Here is a 19,640-nt window from a genome sequence, read left to right on the forward strand (position 1 = left end):
GGGTTCTGAACAGGTAATTCTCAATAGCCACTCAAAGCACGCAGAGTAGCACAGATGAAGAACACACGCGGCTAGAAGTGGCGAGGACGAGCATGGAAATTTTTCACGCGTGACAGTGAAAAAAAAAAAAAAAAGAGCGAACGAGAGGGGACTGTTTAGGCGCCAGCGGCTGACGGAACTCTTACACGACACGACGTACTCATGCAAAGTTGTTCCCTATCAACTATCCGTACCCAAGTAGGTATTTTTCATACAGTGGGTGGTTTTAAAAAAGGCTCAACTTATTTTAGTGTATCAATGGGGTGGTGGTTTGTATGGATGGATGCGTACATCATAGCCACTGACGTGAGGTCATTGTATCACCTCGAGTTATTTCATACAAAGCGTGGCTGCCAGTGGCGGCTCCATTCCTATGGGAACAGGGGTTAACTAGCAGAAGGGCAGCCCAGATTGATGATGTAGGGACAGGGACAGTTCAGTGTATTCGCCCCTGCCTTGGACTAGAATGGTGCTAGGACCAAAGTAGTTGAGCTCTTTGAGATGGGATGGATGAGCGAGATATCACGGTTGAAAACACCTTGATTGGCACATGCTGGTTGATATCAAGCTGTAGCGCTCCCCCGGGGCGTAAGAAGACTTCTGACGTTAAACTGAGGTGCTAAAAATACTTAGTCTAAGATCCTCTGAATCTTTACGAAATTTTACTAAATTAACCTGAGGCTTTTTGTCACATGGAATAAAGGTCTTAAGTTTTATTGCATCCCCTTGGCGCTGTACCGAAGGTCTCCTGAAGTTAGTAGGTCCCAACTACTAAATTATGCCTCGAGGAGCACAAGATTCAGCAATACGTAGGTACCTTAGTCTAATAAGATAGGTACCCCTAGATAGATGCTGCACTTGACAGTTCCCCCGAGAAAATGCATAATCCATATTCATCATTGGCAATGCCTACCGGCGATACCCCCGCCTCATTTGATTTTCAAAGCCCGCGCCTCAGGTCGAGCCCAGGGCAGCTAAAAACCTACGTCCACCAGGCAAAAGTAGGTACCGACCGAGGCTACTAAGGTAGGGGAGGGAAGGAAACTCAGGACCTTGATCCTAAATGATAAAAAGACTTAGGTAACTTGGGATAAATTTAGTGTAACTTTACTAGATTTAGGATATCTTTTGCTGAGTTTGTTTTTTCTTGCCCCCCAAGGCGAGGGTGCTATTGTTAGGCAACCTAACCAACAGCTCACCTCACCTGGAGAGCTCCAAATTTGGTGATCACCACCACTGAAGCCTAGCGATCGGAGTGCTAGCTACAGCACTAGCTCCCCCGCCCGACATCACCTCACCTCACCTACTAACCTCAACAATCCACACATCCAGATCCATCTCTCTCGCACGTCGAAATCTCCCTCTTCCGCCCGCATCAACAGAAAGCGTGAATCCACCTTTGACCACGCTCCCGGCGCCGGCATCGTAGTCTAGTCTACCCCATTCATCTTCTTTTTCTACCTTTTGCTTTTGCTATAGTTTCTTCCCCTCATACTACTCGTACCTCTTGTTCTAAACAAATAACTTGTCGAGCGAGATCTTATCTCGTCATCCCCCTCTTCAAACGACCCTCTTCCCCCCCCGCCAACCCCTCGTCGGTCGATCTTCCTCATCTCTTCTCTCCTCTCTCTTCCGCTCGCCGTCCAACGTCTAGGCTTTCTTTCGATCGAACCGGCCATAACAATCTACAGTCATGGGTCAGACTCTATCGGAGCCCGTTGTCGAAAAGGTGCGTCTTGTGCCTTTGAATTTTATATGCTCTTGATCATCTGCGCGGCTTTGTTCGATTTTTTTGCTTTGCATTCGGCCATTGGGATTTAGTACTCGGACCTGGCGCGAGAGGGGCAATCTTGCCGCTTGCTCAGTCATGAGCCCCTCACCCAGCTCTGGCGCTGGAGCCTACGCAATACCAATTTCACCTGCCGCGCCTTTATCCTCAGCCTTGTCGGGAATATGCATCAACCACCGGAGGCTTTGGGCTTGTAATTTGGCTCTCGCGATTGTTGCTTTCCACGCCCATGCTCACACACTGATATCCGCTTCCCCGATGTTTCCGCCAGCTGCTTTGTCGTCAGACCAAGTCCCGCTAACCTTTCTTTTTTATCCTACAGACTTCGGAGAAGGGTGAGGATGAGCGCCTCATCTACGGTGTTTCGGCCATGCAAGGCTGGCGCATTAGTATGGAGGATGCTCACACCGCAGTACTCGACCTCGACTCAGCCAAGTCTCACTCCAGCAAGCTGTCCTTCTTTGGTGTTTTCGACGGACATGGTGGTGACAAGGTGGCACTATTTACCGGTCAAAACATTCACAACATTATCTTCAAGCAGGACACCTTCAAGTCTGGTGACTATGCTCAGGGTCTGAAGGACGGTTTCCTCGCGACCGATCGCGCTATTCTCAACGGTATGCGCCAGCTTTCGGTCTTTTCCGTTCTCCGCCATGCCCGGCAATTGACAAATCGTCGACTGGCCTCTTGAACAACAACTGCTAACGTGTCATGTTTCGCCAAAATCAGACCCCAAGTACGAAGAAGAAGTTTCCGGTTGCACAGCCTGTGTCAGCTTGATCGCCGGCAACAAGCTCTATGTTGTCAGTTCGCCTCTCGCATTTGTTTCCCCACCTTGGCTCTCATATCCCGTTGGAGGATGGCATGCGACAAGAAGCTGACCCGTAAATACAGGCCAACGCTGGCGATTCGAGAGGTGTTCTTGGTATCAAGGGCCGTGCCAAGCCTTTATCTCAGGATCACAAACCCCAACTCGAGAGTCAGTCACATCACTCAAGCAACACGAGCGATAGTACTGACATCCACACTAGACGAAAAGAACCGAATCACAGCTGCCGGTGGCTTTGTCGACTTCGGCCGAGTGAACGGAAACCTCGCCCTCTCGCGTGCTATTGGTGATTTTGAATTCAAGAAGAGTGCTGAGTTGTCCCCCGAGAACCAAATTGTTACAGCCTACCCCGATGTTGAGCAACATGATCTTACAGACGAGGATGAATTCCTGGTCCTTGCTTGTGATGGTAAGCTACGTCGGCTCGAGTGATGAGGGAATAACAGTACTCACTAGCATAGGTATCTGGGATTGCCAATCCTCTCAAGCCGTGGTTGAGTTTGTCCGACGAGGCATCGCTGCCAAGCAGGAGCTCGAAAAGATTTGCGAGAACATGATGGACAACTGTCTTGCCTCCAACTCTGAGACCGGTGGCGTTGGCTGCGACAATATGACCATGGTCATCATCGGCTTCCTCAATGGAAAGACCAAGGAAGAGTGGTACGAGGAGATCGCCCGCCGGGTCGCCAACGGAGATGGCCCATGTGCCCCTCCCGAGTACGGTAAGGACGATACCCGCTCTGCGAACTAAGTTGGACGTCTAGACACAGACTGACGTGAAATTGGCAGCCGAGTTCCGAGGACCTGGAGTCCACCACAACTTTGAGGATAGCGACAGTGGCTATGAGATGGATCCTGAAAATAAGGGACGAAGCTTTGGAGTTGGTGGGTACCGAGGCCGGATCATTTTCCTCGGCGATGGCACTGAGGTTCTTACGGATTCAGATGATACAGAAATGTTTGACAACGCCGACGAAGACAAAGACCTCGCCAGCCAGGTCACCAAAAATCCGTCATCCGTCGAGAAGGACACCGCTCCTGTAACCGCCCCTGGCGCCGCCGCCGATAACGCTTCCGCCGATACGAAACCCGCCGATGCAGCCGTTACGAAGCCTACCGACAAGGACGCAGCGGAGGAGGTGAAGAAGGAGGCCAGTGTCCAGGAAATCAAGAAGGAAGAATAGGTTGTGGTCTGAAATTACGGGGCAACGGGCTTGAATTCAACCTAGGTGTCGCTTCTCCCTTGCACCTCCGGTTATGTTTCTCGGATCCCAACTTTCTGGGAAGTCTAGAGGGCAAGTGGTAGATGGTGGTCACGAGAAGGGGTTGTGATATTCTCATGTTAAGTCTTGCATCTCAACTTGTCGGTGTATTGGTGTCAAATCTGAATCTGGATCGTGCGCTCTTCATCGACTTGCCGAGGCGCATCACGAGAAGAGCGAGACTCGGGAAGGTTATCATGTTCTGGGCTGAGGCGGATACAAGGAAAGAAAGAAAGAAAGAAAGAAAGAAAGAAAGAAAGAAGAGCGAGAGAAACCTTTTTTTTATGTTTACGCACGCATGGGATTCCCCTTTTCTTCACGTCGCCATGAGATCATCCGTTTCATTCCAATCTTCCGTTGCGAATGCCAGTCTCTCCCCCCTCGCAATGCTGGGATGATATGCTCGAGTATGGTTGGATTGCTTTTAGAGGGGTTAAGAGGCAGTATAGCATATACAGGACACTAACTGACGGCCCATTATTGTTTTTTGAACGGTAGGCTCGATTTATTCAGACGTGAGTTGGGAAACATCTATATCCATATTTCTAAGGGAGTTTTCATTGTACTTTCACAGACTTGGCATTTATGTAATGTAGGTGAACATATGAACTGATCTTGAGGGCAAGACAGACCGTAATTTAGTGCGAGAAGTAAAGATTTGGGGTGTTCTCATAACTTCGTTGTGTATTTTTCGATGTTCTGGTTTCTGTCTCGCCCATCCCCTCTTATAAAATTTGCTTTTGCTAGTATACGGTATGTCCGTGATTTTCTATCATAATATGACCTTGAAAGTACAGGTAAAAGGCATCTTGGAAGGAATTGTAATATACAGGGTGGAGTGATGCAAGGCGCTGAAAATACGATATTGTTATATGGGGATTGTATGTGGCGCTTCTCACAGAAGTTCAGTAAAACTTTAAAACTGGTCTCTTCTTCGAGCCTCTTCGATCTTCTTCTCGAGCTCCTCCAAAGCAGCTTCAGGGGAAGGGGTGGAATCTGGTCTTTCAGGAGGACCATATTGACCACCATCAGGCGATTTTGGATCTGTCTCGGGCCCTGCCGACAAAAGCTTTGGAGTATCATCAACATCGTCATCATCATCAGGCCAACTGTCAGGCTCTTCTTCTTCTTCTTCTTCTTCTTCTTCTTTTAGTATGCTCGGATGGTTTGTATCTCCCAGAGACTCATCCCAACCCCAAATCATACGCGCCGGATCGAAACGGCCCTTCAGACGCACGTTGATTTTCCCAGGTTGGCCGTCAGCTCTGCGAAGCTTGACGATGAGATCTTGCACCTGAATGGGTTTGCCAGCTTTGATCTGTAAGTGCATGGGCAGGTCATTGGAGCGATATGAAAGTCCGAGCGCATATTCGAGGGGTTTAAGAGGAACATAGCCTGCCCACTTGTCAAGGATGACACGCTCGACTCGGGACATGACTACCCAGACACGGGGAATCTTGTCGGCTAGAATACCGGGGATTACCTGTCTGGGGAAAATGCCTGGCTGATGCTCAAGCTTTCCCCAAAAGGGGTCTTTGTGCTTGCGAAGGAGGACTTGGCTCAGCAAGGCTCTCGATCCCTTCTTGAGCTGACGATGGAGGACGCCGTAGAAGTAGACTGTTCCGAGGGCATGTGGTGAGCGTGTTTTGACCGCAAGTGACAAGAGAGCACCATAAGTCTCCTGGTCAGGCTCGCAGCCGGCGTCCTTGAAGAGTGACATAGCCCAGAGAGCAGTATCCCAATCTCTGGACTTGGCCGCGTAGCTGAGGAAGATGTTGATGGTCTTAAGCTCCACTCTGTGGCCTGACTCTGCATAAATCCTGACCAGCTTCTTGCAATCTTCGATTCGAGGATCTTCTGGACGGTGGAAGCGAAGTAGTTCAGTGACAATACTATTGAGACCATCAACCGCTAGCCAGCCCTCACCGTAGCGTTCCTTCTGCTCGTTCAGGAAGCCTTTTAGAGGTATTCCAGCTTTGAAAGCAGCATATGCATCGAGAGAGGCCATTACATCGGCGATCCCGCGACGCGTGGCCTGGTGATTGAACATGCCCAATTGGTACATGGCCACAATGACCTGTCTCCTTTCGTCCTCACCCCTGACCAGTCGAAGGAAGAGCAGCCATGTTCGAATGTTGGGGTGATGATAGCGCGCCTGCATCCTCCGGAGAAACTTATAAAAGAAGCCAATATCACGCTTATGGGCGTAGCCTTCAAGCATGATGTTGTATATATCGGTGTCCATGGGAATGCCCAGTTCCTCTCCCAATTGTATGAGATGGTTGGCAGAGGCACGATGCCCACCTCGGAAAGCCATCATGGAAATAGCCATTTTCAAGACAGGGATAGTAATGAATGGTTTTGCAGCAGGGTCATCAAAGGCATCAACAATGAGCTTGATCCTGATGCCATCTGTGTCAATATATCTCCCATTCACCCGCCTTTGGCCGTAGAACCTGATTGCTAGATGAGGAGGCACCTTGCCATAGCATAGCGTTGAGATATAGTGCTCAAAGTTGTCATGTGTCCACAAGGACGGTCGCGGGATCTGCTCGTATGGCACATCGAGAGAGTGAGGCTGGTACTCTTTGTGCACCCAGATATTGTCATTATGGTCATCAGGGAGCGAGGCACCTCCATTTGGCGCGTTTTCAATGGTGGGCCACAGCTGCCTCGTCTTGTAATCTGACGCCGCCACTTCTCCCAGCTCATAGATTTCAGCGTCTTGGCAATACCTCACAATCTCGTCGGCCACCTTGACCAATATCTTGCTCTGTCCACGAAGCACAATAGCAGAAGGATTGCGATCCACCACTGCCCGCAGTTTCTGGAGCACACCCGTCGCAGAGTCGACATATTCGAGATTCTGGTTGTTGACTTCGATATCCCACGTCTTGGGTAGGACGATCCTTACAGCCGACATGTTGGCCCTCTCGCTCCATTGTGGTGTCATGCGCTTCATTAGTCCAAAGCACTCTATCCATTCCGGAACTGTCTTGTCGAAGTGGCTCCAGACCACACCTAAGCCGGCCTGTCGTCGTGCGTCCCGCCTATGCTCTTGTTCGCTTGCTTTGTTCGCCTGTTCGTTTGGATATTGTAGTGGTTTTCCGATCACAGGCTTAAAGAGCTTCATGGCATCTTTGTCTTCAACCAGTCGAAGCGCATCGATCCTGAACGCATCTTTAAAGACTCGATTGCGGGACTCGTGAGCATCGTCTGTAACTAGGTTGGCAATGACCTGCTCAGGCTGTTGTTCGCTCACTTCGAGAGACTTTTCAGGAAGGGATACAAGAGCTGTTTCCGAGGGTTCAGTAGAATTTGTGTCATCAGAACGTGCTGTCGTTGACTCGAGCCGGACGGCGTAGAGATTGGATATCCTGGAGGGCAATGGGGCTCTTGATTTCGGAAAAGGTCCTGAGAAGGCAGAGCATCGCGACCGAGCCCGCCATATTGACTTGATCGCCAGGGACATTTGTTATAATTCACGCATCGTCGAAGGCGTCTTAGTTCGAGAGACCACTCGTTGAGAGCTGGGTCCTTGGCTACTAGATAGATACCTTGGTATAGGTAGTAGTCTCAAAATATGGCGGAAAAAAGAATGGCGCGGGCGGGCGTTATCTGTTATCGCGATAACGAACCCGCGATGTCGGCCATCGCATCACGTGGGCGTACGAATATCATTCCTCGACTTGGCTCGTCGTGTATAAATAAGGCCGTGTCAATGAGATAAACCAAAACGAACCATGTATGTACTCCGTAGTAAAGGTATTACAATAGTGAACAGGTAGCTTGTAGTTACCAGCATCAAATCGCCAGCTGCACCAATGCAACAACGCCTTGTCTGCTTCCATCAGACGCCCATGTTTCTTTTGCTCATCAAAAAGATTGAAACTTGACAACCGTTTTCGCTCATGTCTCCGATTCCTTCTTTTTACCGTTAACCATGGCCTTTTCCTGCATTGGATGAGCGCCGCCGCTCTGATCGACACCTTCCCAACTTTCGTCCCAGCCTTTATCTCCTCTGACTGCCTCTTTCGCCTCGCCGCTCTCGGCCATTTGCTTGACATCGCTCCAGTAGGCTAGCTTGCGAACCTCTTCGTCAGCATGATGGACGGCATCCTTCAATGCCTGGTTTCGCTCTCGCAATTCAGAAGTGTTCGTCTTCTTCATCTGAGTTGTCGTCTCGTCGTGAATCTCCATCAATCTGCTGAGCAATATGCGGCGTGATTGTTGGAAAACAAATAAAGACATTATCTCATGCATCTCGTGCTGAAGGATTTGGAGGTCCGTTGCATGTTCCATATAGTTGTTGACGGCGTCAAGCTTCTCTCGGTCTATCCTGGCTTGTCGGAGAGCGCGCATAAGGTCGTCCACGTTATCAATATCGACAGGTTTCTCGTCCACGTCCGCGGCCGATATCTGGCTCATACTCGAGCGACTGAGACGACTGCTAGTGACACTAGGGCGAGACTTTGGTGATTTGTGAGAAGCGGACCGTATCGTGAAGTAGTCCGTATTGAGCATGTGTGGATCGGCAGACACTTCCTCTGGTCTCTTCCGCACCCTCTTGCGAATCCAGGCACGTCTGCGAACAAAGGAGTTCCACCACTTGCCGCTATGCCAAGAAAACTTTTTTGAAAAGTGGAAGGAATATTCCCAGCCGTGTTCGTCAACACCTTTTTGATGGTTAATTCGCCATTCAGGCCATGCCCATTCCCATGTAGGGTCAGGAACTTGTGCATTGTGGATGTTGCTTGGTGAAGCTTTATGGTACCCATTGGCTGAAGCAAACATGTCAACATCTACTCGATAAGGATGACTCGTATTTCTGGGTTTGACGACTTACTCCAAGCAGGTGGGTCAAGACCTCCAAGAGCTTGCGAAGAAAACAGAGGAATGCCGCAGAGAAACCCACCCCTTTCATTCTCGTAAAGGATGTCTATCGCTGTCTCGCGCTCGACATGAGGCCTCTTTAGCTTCACATGTGGATGATCTCCATGAAAGGCGTCGGGGGTTGGCTCTGCTGATACGTCAGGCTAATTTGAGATTCGCTATCGCGGGCCATACTGACCTTGAACTTCAATGGATGGTCTTGTTTGTGGGGGCGTTGAGGGTCGGCCATTCTCGGTACGGTTCGATGATGGATGGGTCTGGCTTTCACCCTCAGTATGGGAATCGTCATGCTCATTAGTGCGAGCGTTGTTGGGCGTATTGCTTGATGGATTGTTTTGGCCACCATCTTGCTCGTCCTGATTCTCTTGTTGTTGTTGTTGTTGTTCCTCCTCGTGTTCCTCGTCCAAGTCCAACAATCTTGATGTTGTTGAGTATCTTGTTATGTTATGAGGTTCGGGCGTAACTGACCCTGTCGGTGTCGCGGCGGCATCGTGATCGACTAGGGCAATTTCATGATCATAATCAGTAGGCTTGAGTCCCGCGGGACGACGCGAGCTCTTGACCCTTAGCATTGCAGCTGTGCCGCCCGGGGCTGATTGCCCGGTCACAGATGGCAGAGAGCTTGTTTAGGTTATCAATGATGGATGGAGGAGATGAATTACGTGGTGTTTGAAGCGAGTGATGGCACGTGGGAGGTTGTTCAGCCGCGTCTCGTCTCCAGACAATAATGGAGACAGCTGACACTGAATGGTCAGAGTGTCACTTGGAACAAGGTAACGCTATGATTAGAGTAAGAGATGGAAAAAAAGAGAAGTGTCAAAAAAGCAGGCTAGGAGAGACATTATGGCGTTGTGAGATTGGAGGAGGCGCTACTACTGACTGTTAGGGGCTCCAACCTGCTTTGGGAGGCTGTGGCGGGGCGTTCAGCTGAGGCAGCTTCCGTGTTGAAAATGATGTTCTATTATTGTAGCAAATATCCAATGGAGAGTTTCAGGAGCTAATAATACAATTCTTTTAGTTTAAGGGCCAAGAAAAGCAAATAGCAGCAAGTATAGATGTAAAGCCAATAATAAAAAACAAAGGCAAAGTCTATACTCAATTGGAAAAATTCAATACAAGTAAGCTGTGTCGTTCGTGATCGATCGTCGTCACAGCTCAACCTTATTAGCCAGGTCCAAGAAGAATAAGCGACTAGATTTCGATGATGTAATGCCGATTTACGGCGGGTCGGGTACTTGCATCTTTCGGTGGGGCCGTTCCCTGGAGAAAATCCATTGAGGTGCAGCTCCGTCGGCGGCTCATCACTTTAGCGTGGAATGCTCGATCAAACAAAAAGTCTAGATTCAATTCTGTCACTGCAAGTGAATCATATTACGACATCAAGAATTAGATGCAAACTGAAGGATACCTTGTTGCCAGTATAAACGATTGGAGTGTGCGTTTAAGAATCTTGTATCGTGACGAGAGATATTTGTACCTTTGGTGAAGATCAATAGATCTTTCACGACCTGAATTACTAGTGTCATGACATCTACGACAGCACTATCCGTATAGACAATGCTTTGTCCGTCAAGCAGCCGTACCTAGGTAGACAGTCTACTCGCCAACTGAAGCTCATAGGCAGTATTAAACAGTGTCAGTTCACCAAAGGTTATGCATAGTACGTATCCGCATTCAGTTCAGCCATAGCTCATCACCTCATGATCCGAGAAATTGGTTCTCCCCGCCCTCGTTACGTCATGTACTTGCAACCATTTTCCAGGTTCGCATATGAGCACATGGAAATTTGATTGACGAAGAAGAGGGGCACTACCAAGTAATCTTGACTTGCAAGGGAATCTTCCTGGTACCTACTAACCTATGAGGTATGAGGTAGTCCCGAGGTAACCACCTTACCTAAGGAAGAAAAGAGCTTGCTTTGCTTTCCCCTTATGATAAATACCCGGCCATCATCGCCTCATCCGTCATTGCATCTTGTCACTCCATACTCATCAACCCTCTCTCCAAACCACATCACAACAGCACACACTCTCGCAAACAACGACTGCAACCCTTTCAAAATGTCCAAGTCTCGCACTCCTCTCCTTATTGGTGGCGCTGCTGTCTCTGGTATCGGATACTACCTCTACGCCGCTGGCGGCAACCCACGAGCTGCTGAGAAGAAGGCCGAGAGTATGCGCTCTCAACCCCAATGCCAATGATTCTACTAACTTCTCATTAGGTGACGCCCATAGTGTTGCTGCCGATATCAAGAGCCACCTTCCCGGCCGCTCCCCTAATGCCGAGGGTGAACTGAAGGGAGCTGGTGCTGCTGCCGGTGCCAAGATTGACAGTGTCGTACGTCTATTCCCCCAAAACACGATAACTGTGTTCTAGTACATTGTAATCAAGTCCTAATCCAGTTTCAGGCTGCCGCAGCCGACCGTCAGGCTGGTGTCATCAAGAGCAATGTCGAGTCTGTCGCCAAGGACGCAAAGGCCGAGGCCATGAGAGTAGTCGACAAGTTCGACAACCGTGTCGAAGCGGAAGCCGCAAAGGCCAAGGGCGGTATCTCGAGCTGGTTCGGTGGCGGCAAATAAGCGAATTCTCGACAATCAAGAACCAAGATGAAGCAACTGTATTACTTATTTAATCAAAGTCGGAGCCTGGGGTATCACTTTTGGGATTGAGAGGGCGAATGGTTATGGCCCAGCAGCATGAGACTGGCCGTGAGATAGCTCTGGGTCTCTGCATGCAATGTAATTCGATAGTATAAGAGCAATGAATCACGGTCAACAAGAGGGAGACGCACACATTCTGATGACATGCAGTGTTTAAAGCTATCCATCGCTTCGGACGTTGTCTAAGCTCATTAGTTCCAGATAAAACCAAATCCAGAACTCCAATCCATTTATCAATATAATCCCTGGTGACCACCAGGTGCAGTCTCTCTAATATCAGACAACCCTATTGCTCCAATTCCTCAGCCACCAACTTAAGTATTTCCTCACAACTCTTTCTCGCATTTGTGGGCTTCTTCGCAATCGCCTGCCATACTTCACCGTGTCGAGGTTCATTCAGCACGCACTTCGTCACCACATCTGCTCGCTTCTCCTCCGTACCATGTTGACATAAGAACCGGTAGTACCAGGCCCAAGAATCGCCATAGTCGCTGTCCAGCACAAGAGCCTTCTCGAACCAGTTTTGCGCCTTTTCCAACTTACGATCGCCCCAAAAGATGCGCGCCACAGCCACAAACAGGATGGGGTCACTGTCCACCTTCTTGATAGCTTCGAGACTGCGGGCCTTACGCTGTGTTCTAGGCTCCAGATGCCATATCTGCTCTGCCCAGAGGAGACCACTCTTGGGGACTTCTTGTTGTGCCTTTGCCATCATTGACTTGGCCTGGGCTGTGTTGCCTGCTCGACGTTCTAGTCGTACTGACTCGCACCACAACTGCGCGTTCTTTGGCACAGCAAGTCGAGCACGGTCAAGCACAGATCGAGCCTTCACGGTAAGACCGGCCTGCTCCTCAAGCCTGGCATAGAGAAGCCACAAGGGAACAGACTTGGGTACTGCCTTGACTCCTGTGCCATACGCCTCTCTCGCTTGGCCAGTTTTGCCGAGGTCCTCATAGATCTGTCCCTTAAGCATCCAAAGCTTGGCTGCTGCAGGGAATAACTGAAGAGCCTGAAGGACAAGATCTAGAGCAGCCTCGATGTTGCCCAACACTCGTTCAAACACAACACTCTTCATCCATACACGATCTGTGGGGGCTTTCTCGCGAGCGATCTCCAGAAGCTTCCGGGCTTGTTCGCCATTGCCATTTTCTGACTCTAGCTTAACAGCGGAAAGCCAAATATCCTCGTTGTTGGGGTTTTGGTTGAAAGCACGTTTGAGAACGAGGCGAGCATTATCCACCTCGCCAGCCTGCCACTTCTCCTTGGCCAGCATCATCCATAGGTCCTCGCTCTTGGGGCACGCCTCCACAGCCTTTTCCAGCACTTGCCAGAGCGACTCTCGGGTTCCATGATTCCTTTCCAAGTCTGCTGCTGCCATCCACATTGTCCTACTGTTGACGAATATCCGCAGTGCGTAGGCGTATATGGCCCGGGCGGTCTCGTATTTGCCTCGGTTGATACTTGCCCTCGCATCTTCCATCCAGGTATCTTTGCGGTCGTCATCCTCGTCCAAACTCCAACCCAGAGTCTCCCGAATGATGTTCTGGCAGGTGATAATGGCACCTTCCTCTTCGCATCTTTCTGCCTCTGCAATCCACTCCTCGCGCTTGGGCATCGCAGACTCCTTCGCCAGAACCTGGACACCACGCTTGATAACATTGACCTTGGTACCCTGTCCGAGCTGCTCTTGTAATCGCGCAGCCGCGATCCAAATTTCGTATGACGTGGGACAGGCCTTTCGAGCCTTGTTGAGGACCTTCTGAGCGTTCTCTGGCGTCTCCAATCGTGCCAAGGCCAGCCAGAGATCCACAGAGAGGGGAATCAGTTCGGTAGCCTTGGCTAGAAGCAGCTTGGCATCATCGGAGTTTTCCTCCAAATTCACTGCCTCCTTCCATAAAGCCTCCGATTCAGGGATGTGATCAAGGGCTTGTCGGATAACTCTCTTCTTGTTGCTTGGAATTGTCTCTAGCCTCATCGCCTCGACCCATAGTCTGACTGATGTGTTGTTGGCCTCAATAGCTCTTCGCGCAATAATCTTTGCATTTGGAGAATCGCTGTTGAGTCGGATGTTCTCAAGCCAAGCATCTTCACTTTTAGGGCACTGTGTACAACCCTTGTCGATTGTCTTTCGTGCCGTTACACTCTTGCCTGCCAACTCCTCGAGTCGCGCCGCCGCGATCCAACCCAGAGCGTTTGTGGGATTCGTCTTAACAACAGACTGTAAAAGCTCGCGAACACGGTTGATATCTCCAACTTGAGCTTGAGCTTCACTCATCTGCATCTTGTTGAGGCTAGTAAGATAGCCTTGAGGGTCGATACTAGTTGAAGTGCCTGGCGCAGCAGAATCGCTCCCAGCTTGCTCCAATCTGGACTTGAGCACCTTGTCGCGAGCCGCGCCGATCTTGGCAAAGTTGGTCATTGTACCATCTGCAGCATCGCTGCCACCAGCGCTGGAAGAAGTGCCTTCGTCCATAACTGTTGTTCCCATCTCGCTCGAATCGCGCGCTGCCGCAATGACGCTGTCGGGAACAGCATAGAATCGTTGTCGCAACGCCTGCTTGCTACGTCGGTTCTTGCCTGTCAAGTCGCCAACTTCGGGTAGGTTTGCCCATTCGTCGTCAGTAACAGTCTCCAGAGCTCGTTTTAGATCGGAAAACTGCTGTTGGATTTTCGGGTTGTTTCGTTCGTATTCGTCCTTCTCGGCCTGCTCTCGTGCTTCGCGCTGCTTTTTCCTTCGGTCCATTCTCTCATCCACCCATTCCCAAATCTTATCAGCCTCCTCATCATCTTTGTCGTACACACCGCCGGCGAAGAGCCCAACTTCGTTGTCAGGATCTTGATATCGTTCTTCATCACCTCCCTCGTCTTCATTTTTATCCTTGCCCTTCTTATCCGGCGCAAGACCTAGCTGAGCGGCACGCTTCGCAAGAGCCTCTTTAATTTGATCCTCGCTGGGTCCATCTCGAGCAGGGCCAAGATCGGATCGTGTCGTAAAACCTGTTGCGCCTCGTCCAAGACCAGCGACATAGTTCTCAGGGGCAGCCTGATTAAGGAAATCGCGTCGCCCCGACATGCTGACGGCCAGTCCCTTGTCTTGTTATTGAATGAATGACTGTGTCGATTGAATCGAGTCCCGAGGTTGCAAGAGGGAAGATCAAGGTCGCGCAGAGCTCAGATGAGAAAGGAAGCAGTTCAAAACATAAATGCGGGTCAAAATTATAGAGCTCCAGGCTCCACAGTCCGCCACTTTCCGTTGAAATCTGACATCCTCTAAGAACGATCTGCCAAACGTTCATTGGCAGAAACAATTTGATAGATATCCCAGGAAATGCCACTATGATAAATAACAAGAGGCTTTACACCTATAATAAGACTTCACCACTACTAAATTCCGCCAGAACCATAATATTGTATCCAGTAGGAAAGCGCCTTAATCTCCCATGTCAATGAGAAACCACAATGAGAAGCTCGTCTTTCATATAGATTCTACAAGGATATGTTTCTTTCATGACAGTAACAGGCTTTCTGTTGAATTCTGCATTCAACGATATAATAACTCTCTTCTACCCGTCCTAACTACGAAGCATTCGATATGTGCTCCAATCCACATCTTCCTCTTCAAGTCGGCCTGACTTTCTTTTCACTCTTGTGTGTTTCATAAGCCGTTAAAATTACAACCTATAGTTGCCGCTTTTCCTTCTATGGGTTTTGTGAAACGAAATCAAAGCAATAACTCCAACTCCATCCCTAACCATTCTCGAAGACTACTCCCAGCAAGCATACGTGTACCGTACCACACAGTACAACTTGTACATGCTCACTAGGTCCAGCTTGGAGTGAAAATAACCCGAGAAACACCGGACAGGAAGCATGGGTGTTAAACCTGTCTATAAACCAATGAACAAAACAATGAAACAAAATCTTGAAGCTCCATGTCCCTATCATGTTCAGCCATAATGTGGATGGAGGTTTACATCCAACGCCGCTGCTCCCTAATGTGACATGCTATGCACGCTCAAAATACACAAGACAAACGGTGACTTGACAAAAGAAAGGCTAGAAGGGCTTCTGCCTCTCTCGGGGCAGCCTCCTATCTAGTTTGAAGGTTCAACCTTGGTACTGTTCGAAGGGTCATTTGAAGAATTTGGACTGACGGCCTTCCTCCCTGATACAGTGGCGCTGCGGATACGGGCGCTCATCGGAAGAGTATATTTAACCACGCCCTTAACGATCAGGTCAAATTCGTTCTGGTAAATCCGCTCCCAACGTCGTGAGCCCCCCACTGTATTGTTCAGAGGGTACTCGAGTTGCATCTCTCCAGTTGAAGAAGAAGTGCCTTGATGGAAAAGAGAGCCCTCAAAAGTGAGAGGACTATCGAATTCTGTGATCCGTCCCAGAAGAACGTTGGGTCGAAGGTCGTCATCTGGGTCGGGATCATCCAGCGGAGGGTCGTTTTCTGGGTCATCCGACACACGTATGTCATCTGGGCCGTGAGGGAAAGGTCGAGCCCACCAGTCCGAATCTGTTCCTGTATATTCAGATTTCGCGAAAACCTCTAGGTTCGCGTGGTCTATTGTGACAACGACGATGTTAGGATTATGTGCTTTGACGGTCAAATCGAACATCAGCACTTGGTCGCTGGTCACCACATTGTGGATGGCAGTGATTTCGATTCCAGTCATCGGCTGCGAAGTAGCAAACATGAAGCCGATAGCGCCAGTGATGACAAGCATAAACATCATGGTAAGTACTAAGCATGCCGCAAACCGGTTTAAGTATGACGACCGTCTTGCAAAAGTTTGTGACTCGGCCTGTCGTAGGTTGTGCGGCCCACGCCGGTTTCGACCTGAGCGACCTGAGCGGACCGAGCCGAGCAGAGGTGTACGCTCATCATCCGCTCCTGTCGTGTCATCCATATCGTAACTGGACGACATCTGCATCGCAGAACGTTTATGTCCAAAATGGCGTGGGGCGCTGGAGTGAGCGTTGCGAGGGCTCGGTGGCCCTGAGGAATTGCGAGAATTAGGTCCAGCGAGCTTCGACCTCGCAGCGTTCGGAAATGGGGACTCGTTATCAAATAGCGAGGCATGGCCGTTGCCAGGCTGTCTACCCCAGCGACCAATGTGGTGATGGTGTCTCGTCGTACCTCGTGCTGACCCACTGCCACCACTGCGGTTAGAGCCTTTGCCATCCTCGGGTTCGACTGCTAAGCTTTCATTTCCGTTGCTGGTAAAAGTGTTGACGAACTTCATCGTCTTTTTGGGTCCATGAGCAGGTCCTCCACTCTCCATAATACCATAAATGGATCGCAGATTTTGGCGATCAGCCTGGCTAGCCATAGATGTAGCACTGGGAGTCCTTGAATGAAATCGGCGTCCAGCCCGATCGTTGCCATCTGGAGGGTTAGAGTCGTAAACAAATGTCTCTTCAGAATCCGAGGTGTTTGCTTCGTCGACGGCACTGGCAATTGTTGCCTCGAAAACATCAGCTTTGGAGGATGCTGGATGGATGTTAGCAACATCCCTCAATGTCAGTGTCACTGGTTCAGGCTCACCATTCCCTGCATTTACTGGGGGCTGTTTGCGTGTAACCTTCTTTTTATCCTTTTTCGGTTTTATCGTCTCCGTGCTCTGTTTTGTCTTTAGAGTTCCATTTGTTCCTTCACTTTTTTGGGCGGTTGTGAGCGCAACCTGTGGCACGCTTGGAACGGTCTCGGTCTCTACTGTCATGGTCTGTATGGATCCATCCTGCTTCGACTTCATTTGCTTATTCGACATGGCACTAGACTGCCGAGTAATTATGGGTGGAGGAACGGATGTCGGTCTTTTCGTCTCCGCCTTGTTGTTGCTGGTGTCGCTTCCACTCTCTTGACCGACCAAGCTGTTCTTTGCTCGTAAAGCCCGTCCATCGGGAAGTGCGGTATCAGAATAGTTGTCGGTGCTTGATAGCTTTTCCTTCACCTTTTCCACTAAAGCCGACCCGTTGGGAGGGTTGGGAGAGTTTGGTAAACTAACTTCTTGAACCGTTTCCAACGCTACGCGAGCTGGAGTTCGCATCCCAGATGGATACTGCGACTCCTCCATCTCGCTCTCTGATATTGTTTGTTGCTCCATAGGCTGCGGCGACGGCGTAGGTCGTTGAACACTAATGGAAGGAAGATCCTGCTCGCTGCGACGTGCAGGAATTGCTGGTCTGTTACTAAACTGGGGGGGAGGCGATCGCAGTCGGGGCGATACGGGCCATCGCGGGCTGTCTTTAAGGTCTGCGTTGAAGCCTGGCTTTTGTGGGGTCGGTGCTTGGATCTGTTGTTGTTGTTCTTGGGAGGGTGTAAGTGTTGGAGTGTTGGTCGCAGACAATGAGCGTGATGGGGCAGCGGAGGACAAGCTTGGTCGTGTGGTGCGTGAAGGACTATTATCGGTTTGGCTGTTTTTTCGAGATCGATTACCAGGCAAGCGGTTTGCTGAAGCAGTCCTTCGAGGGCGTCGCGTGGGGGAAGAATCTCTTGAGGCCAAGGGCGAAGGGCCTACAGAATTGTTGGCAGAAGATTGTTTTAAGTTCTGACTTCCTGTTGTTGCGCTTGATGATGTTGTAGATGGGTCGGTCACGTTACGAGACGCACGACCGACGCCAGATGTGCCGTCTAAGACGGCAGATGACTTATCCATGATGACGGTGGCCTGTGGGAATGGTGGAGTGAATGCCTAGCAAGCATACCACCGGGACGGGCCTTAGCAGGGACAATGAATGGCAAAGCAGATTTCAGAATAGATCATTGTGGTTGGCTCGTCATTGAAACAGAATGGGCGTATGGCCGAGATCGAGGGCCGCGAGAATGTCCAGAAGGGAGAGCCTGCAAAGAGAAGCTAACCCAACCTATTCCGGACGGCTGCTGGCACCTGTCTGTCGAGGATATGGCAGACGACACAAGCGGACGGGCGGGATATGGCTGGGCAGACAAAGGGTGAGGGCGGATGCAGGTTGACTAGACAGGTAGGAAGAGTATCGAACTAAACGAGGGCGAAACAGTCGGCATGTACAGGATAGAGAAAACGGTGCGATGACGAGATGTATCGTTTATTGTCGTAAAAGAGGTGGTGGTGTTGAGGTCGAGAGTAAGTAGTAGTGAGCGAACGAGCGAGCAACTCAGTGAGTGAGCACAGTATGATGGTAGTGGTCGGCGGGAGTGACGGTGGGTGTAGGCGAGAAGATGGTGGTGGACGTAGTCTTGGCCGTAATGTGATGGATGTGGATGTGAGAGAAATGGTGACGCTCGTGTTGTACCCGGCCGTACCTATATCCGCACTCCCGTCAGGTCCTGGTTAAAAATCCGATTACTGACGCAGCCGGGTACGTAGATCAAAGTACCTTTTTTCCTGTCCTTTTTTTTTTTCGCTCACTCAGAGAGTCTTCCGGAAGAGCAGCGTCCCCCAAAATAAGAGACATGGACTGGCTCCCGGGATGGGGCCTGGCAAAGAACCAGGAAGGAATCACGTAGGGGCAAGTTCTGGCTGGGGTAAATCAATTGGATTGGTCAGTTGCAGTTAGCGTTGAAGCATGACACAATCTGTCGGGTCGCCTTGGTACGAAAGCCCTGGAGACACAGAGAGTCAATGTCTTGTTGGGTTGGACGAGTCTAGATTCAAGGGAGGATAGCGCGGGTGCTAAAGCTGACACTGATTTACATCCAACATCTGGCTATGATTTAGGGCAGAGAATACATACAAAGAGCAACAGGAAAAGAAAAGACGAAAAAAAGAAAGCACACCTCACGAGCTTTTCAGAGTTTTTGACCGCGATAATGTCGCAATTTGTTGCATTTCATTGGATCCCAACAAGGACTTCTTCCGCCTCTCCTCGCTGAGTCTGGGTGGGTGTGGTTTGAGGTTGTAAGTGAGTGACGGATTGTGCCGCCTTTGACATTGATATGATGGAAATGTTTGTTTTCTACCACTACACACCATACGTACAGTGAATTAATATTACGTCTCTCTATATCACTGTCACTAGGAGTAGGGCTGAACGACTAATGCAGATAAAGGATGCTCAATAAACGGTCCAATGTTGTAGCCCATTCACTGGCTGATGGCTGTTTCTCAACAACTAAGGTACCTGGTACAGTATCAGAACTGGTTCCTGAAAGTCAATTATTCAGAAAGATCAGCGCCATG

The 19,640-nt window shown here is 49.9% G+C and overlaps 6 protein-coding genes across 6 annotated transcripts; 2 read left to right on the plus strand and 4 right to left on the minus strand.

Annotated features, from left to right (window-relative positions):
- Nucleotides 1-1,732: 1,732 nt before the first annotated feature.
- Nucleotides 1,733-3,841, plus strand: FSUBG_2741 (phosphatase; the record flags this gene model as incomplete). Its single annotated transcript, XM_036680547.1, has 7 exons — nt 1,733-1,768; nt 2,151-2,502; nt 2,558-2,631; nt 2,723-2,807; nt 2,860-3,066; nt 3,119-3,379; nt 3,447-3,841. The coding sequence occupies 7 exons, from the start codon at nt 1,733-1,735 to the stop codon at nt 3,839-3,841; spliced, it is 1,410 nt and encodes a 469-aa protein (XP_036541761.1).
- A 994-nt stretch (nt 3,842-4,835) lies between these two features.
- On the minus strand, nt 4,836-7,391 carry FSUBG_2742 (uncharacterized protein; the record flags this gene model as incomplete). The annotated part of the gene is made up of 1 exon (XM_036680548.1): nt 4,836-7,391. One exon carries the CDS (start codon nt 7,389-7,391, stop codon nt 4,836-4,838), a length of 2,556 nt encoding a protein of 851 aa, XP_036541762.1.
- Nucleotides 7,392-7,828: 437 nt separating this feature from the next.
- Nucleotides 7,829-9,384, minus strand: FSUBG_2743 (meiotically up-regulated 65; the record flags this gene model as incomplete). The annotated part of the gene is made up of 4 exons (XM_036680549.1): nt 7,829-8,700; nt 8,766-8,939; nt 8,991-9,229; nt 9,281-9,384. The coding sequence occupies 4 exons, from the start codon at nt 9,382-9,384 to the stop codon at nt 7,829-7,831; spliced, it is 1,389 nt and encodes a 462-aa protein (XP_036541763.1).
- Nucleotides 9,385-10,872: 1,488 nt separating this feature from the next.
- On the plus strand, nt 10,873-11,391 carry FSUBG_2744 (calcofluor white hypersensitive; the record flags this gene model as incomplete). The annotated part of the gene is made up of 3 exons (XM_036680550.1): nt 10,873-10,984; nt 11,034-11,149; nt 11,221-11,391. 3 exons carry the CDS (start codon nt 10,873-10,875, stop codon nt 11,389-11,391), a joined length of 399 nt encoding a protein of 132 aa, XP_036541764.1.
- A 367-nt stretch (nt 11,392-11,758) lies between these two features.
- On the minus strand, nt 11,759-14,545 carry FSUBG_2745 (pre-mrna-splicing factor prp1; the record flags this gene model as incomplete). Its single annotated transcript, XM_036680551.1, has 1 exon — nt 11,759-14,545. One exon carries the CDS (start codon nt 14,543-14,545, stop codon nt 11,759-11,761), a length of 2,787 nt encoding a protein of 928 aa, XP_036541765.1.
- A 1,021-nt stretch (nt 14,546-15,566) lies between these two features.
- Nucleotides 15,567-18,137, minus strand: FSUBG_2746 (vacuolar VAC7; the record flags this gene model as incomplete). Its single annotated transcript, XM_036680552.1, has 1 exon — nt 15,567-18,137. The coding sequence occupies one exon, from the start codon at nt 18,135-18,137 to the stop codon at nt 15,567-15,569; it is 2,571 nt and encodes an 856-aa protein (XP_036541766.1).
- Nucleotides 18,138-19,640: the final 1,503 nt, after the last annotated feature.

This window comes from Fusarium subglutinans (genome assembly GCF_013396075.1).
Source record: "Fusarium subglutinans strain NRRL 66333 chromosome Unknown NRRL66333_c0000024, whole genome shotgun sequence".
In the NCBI taxonomy this organism is placed as follows: Eukaryota; Fungi; Ascomycota; class Sordariomycetes; order Hypocreales; family Nectriaceae; genus Fusarium; species Fusarium subglutinans.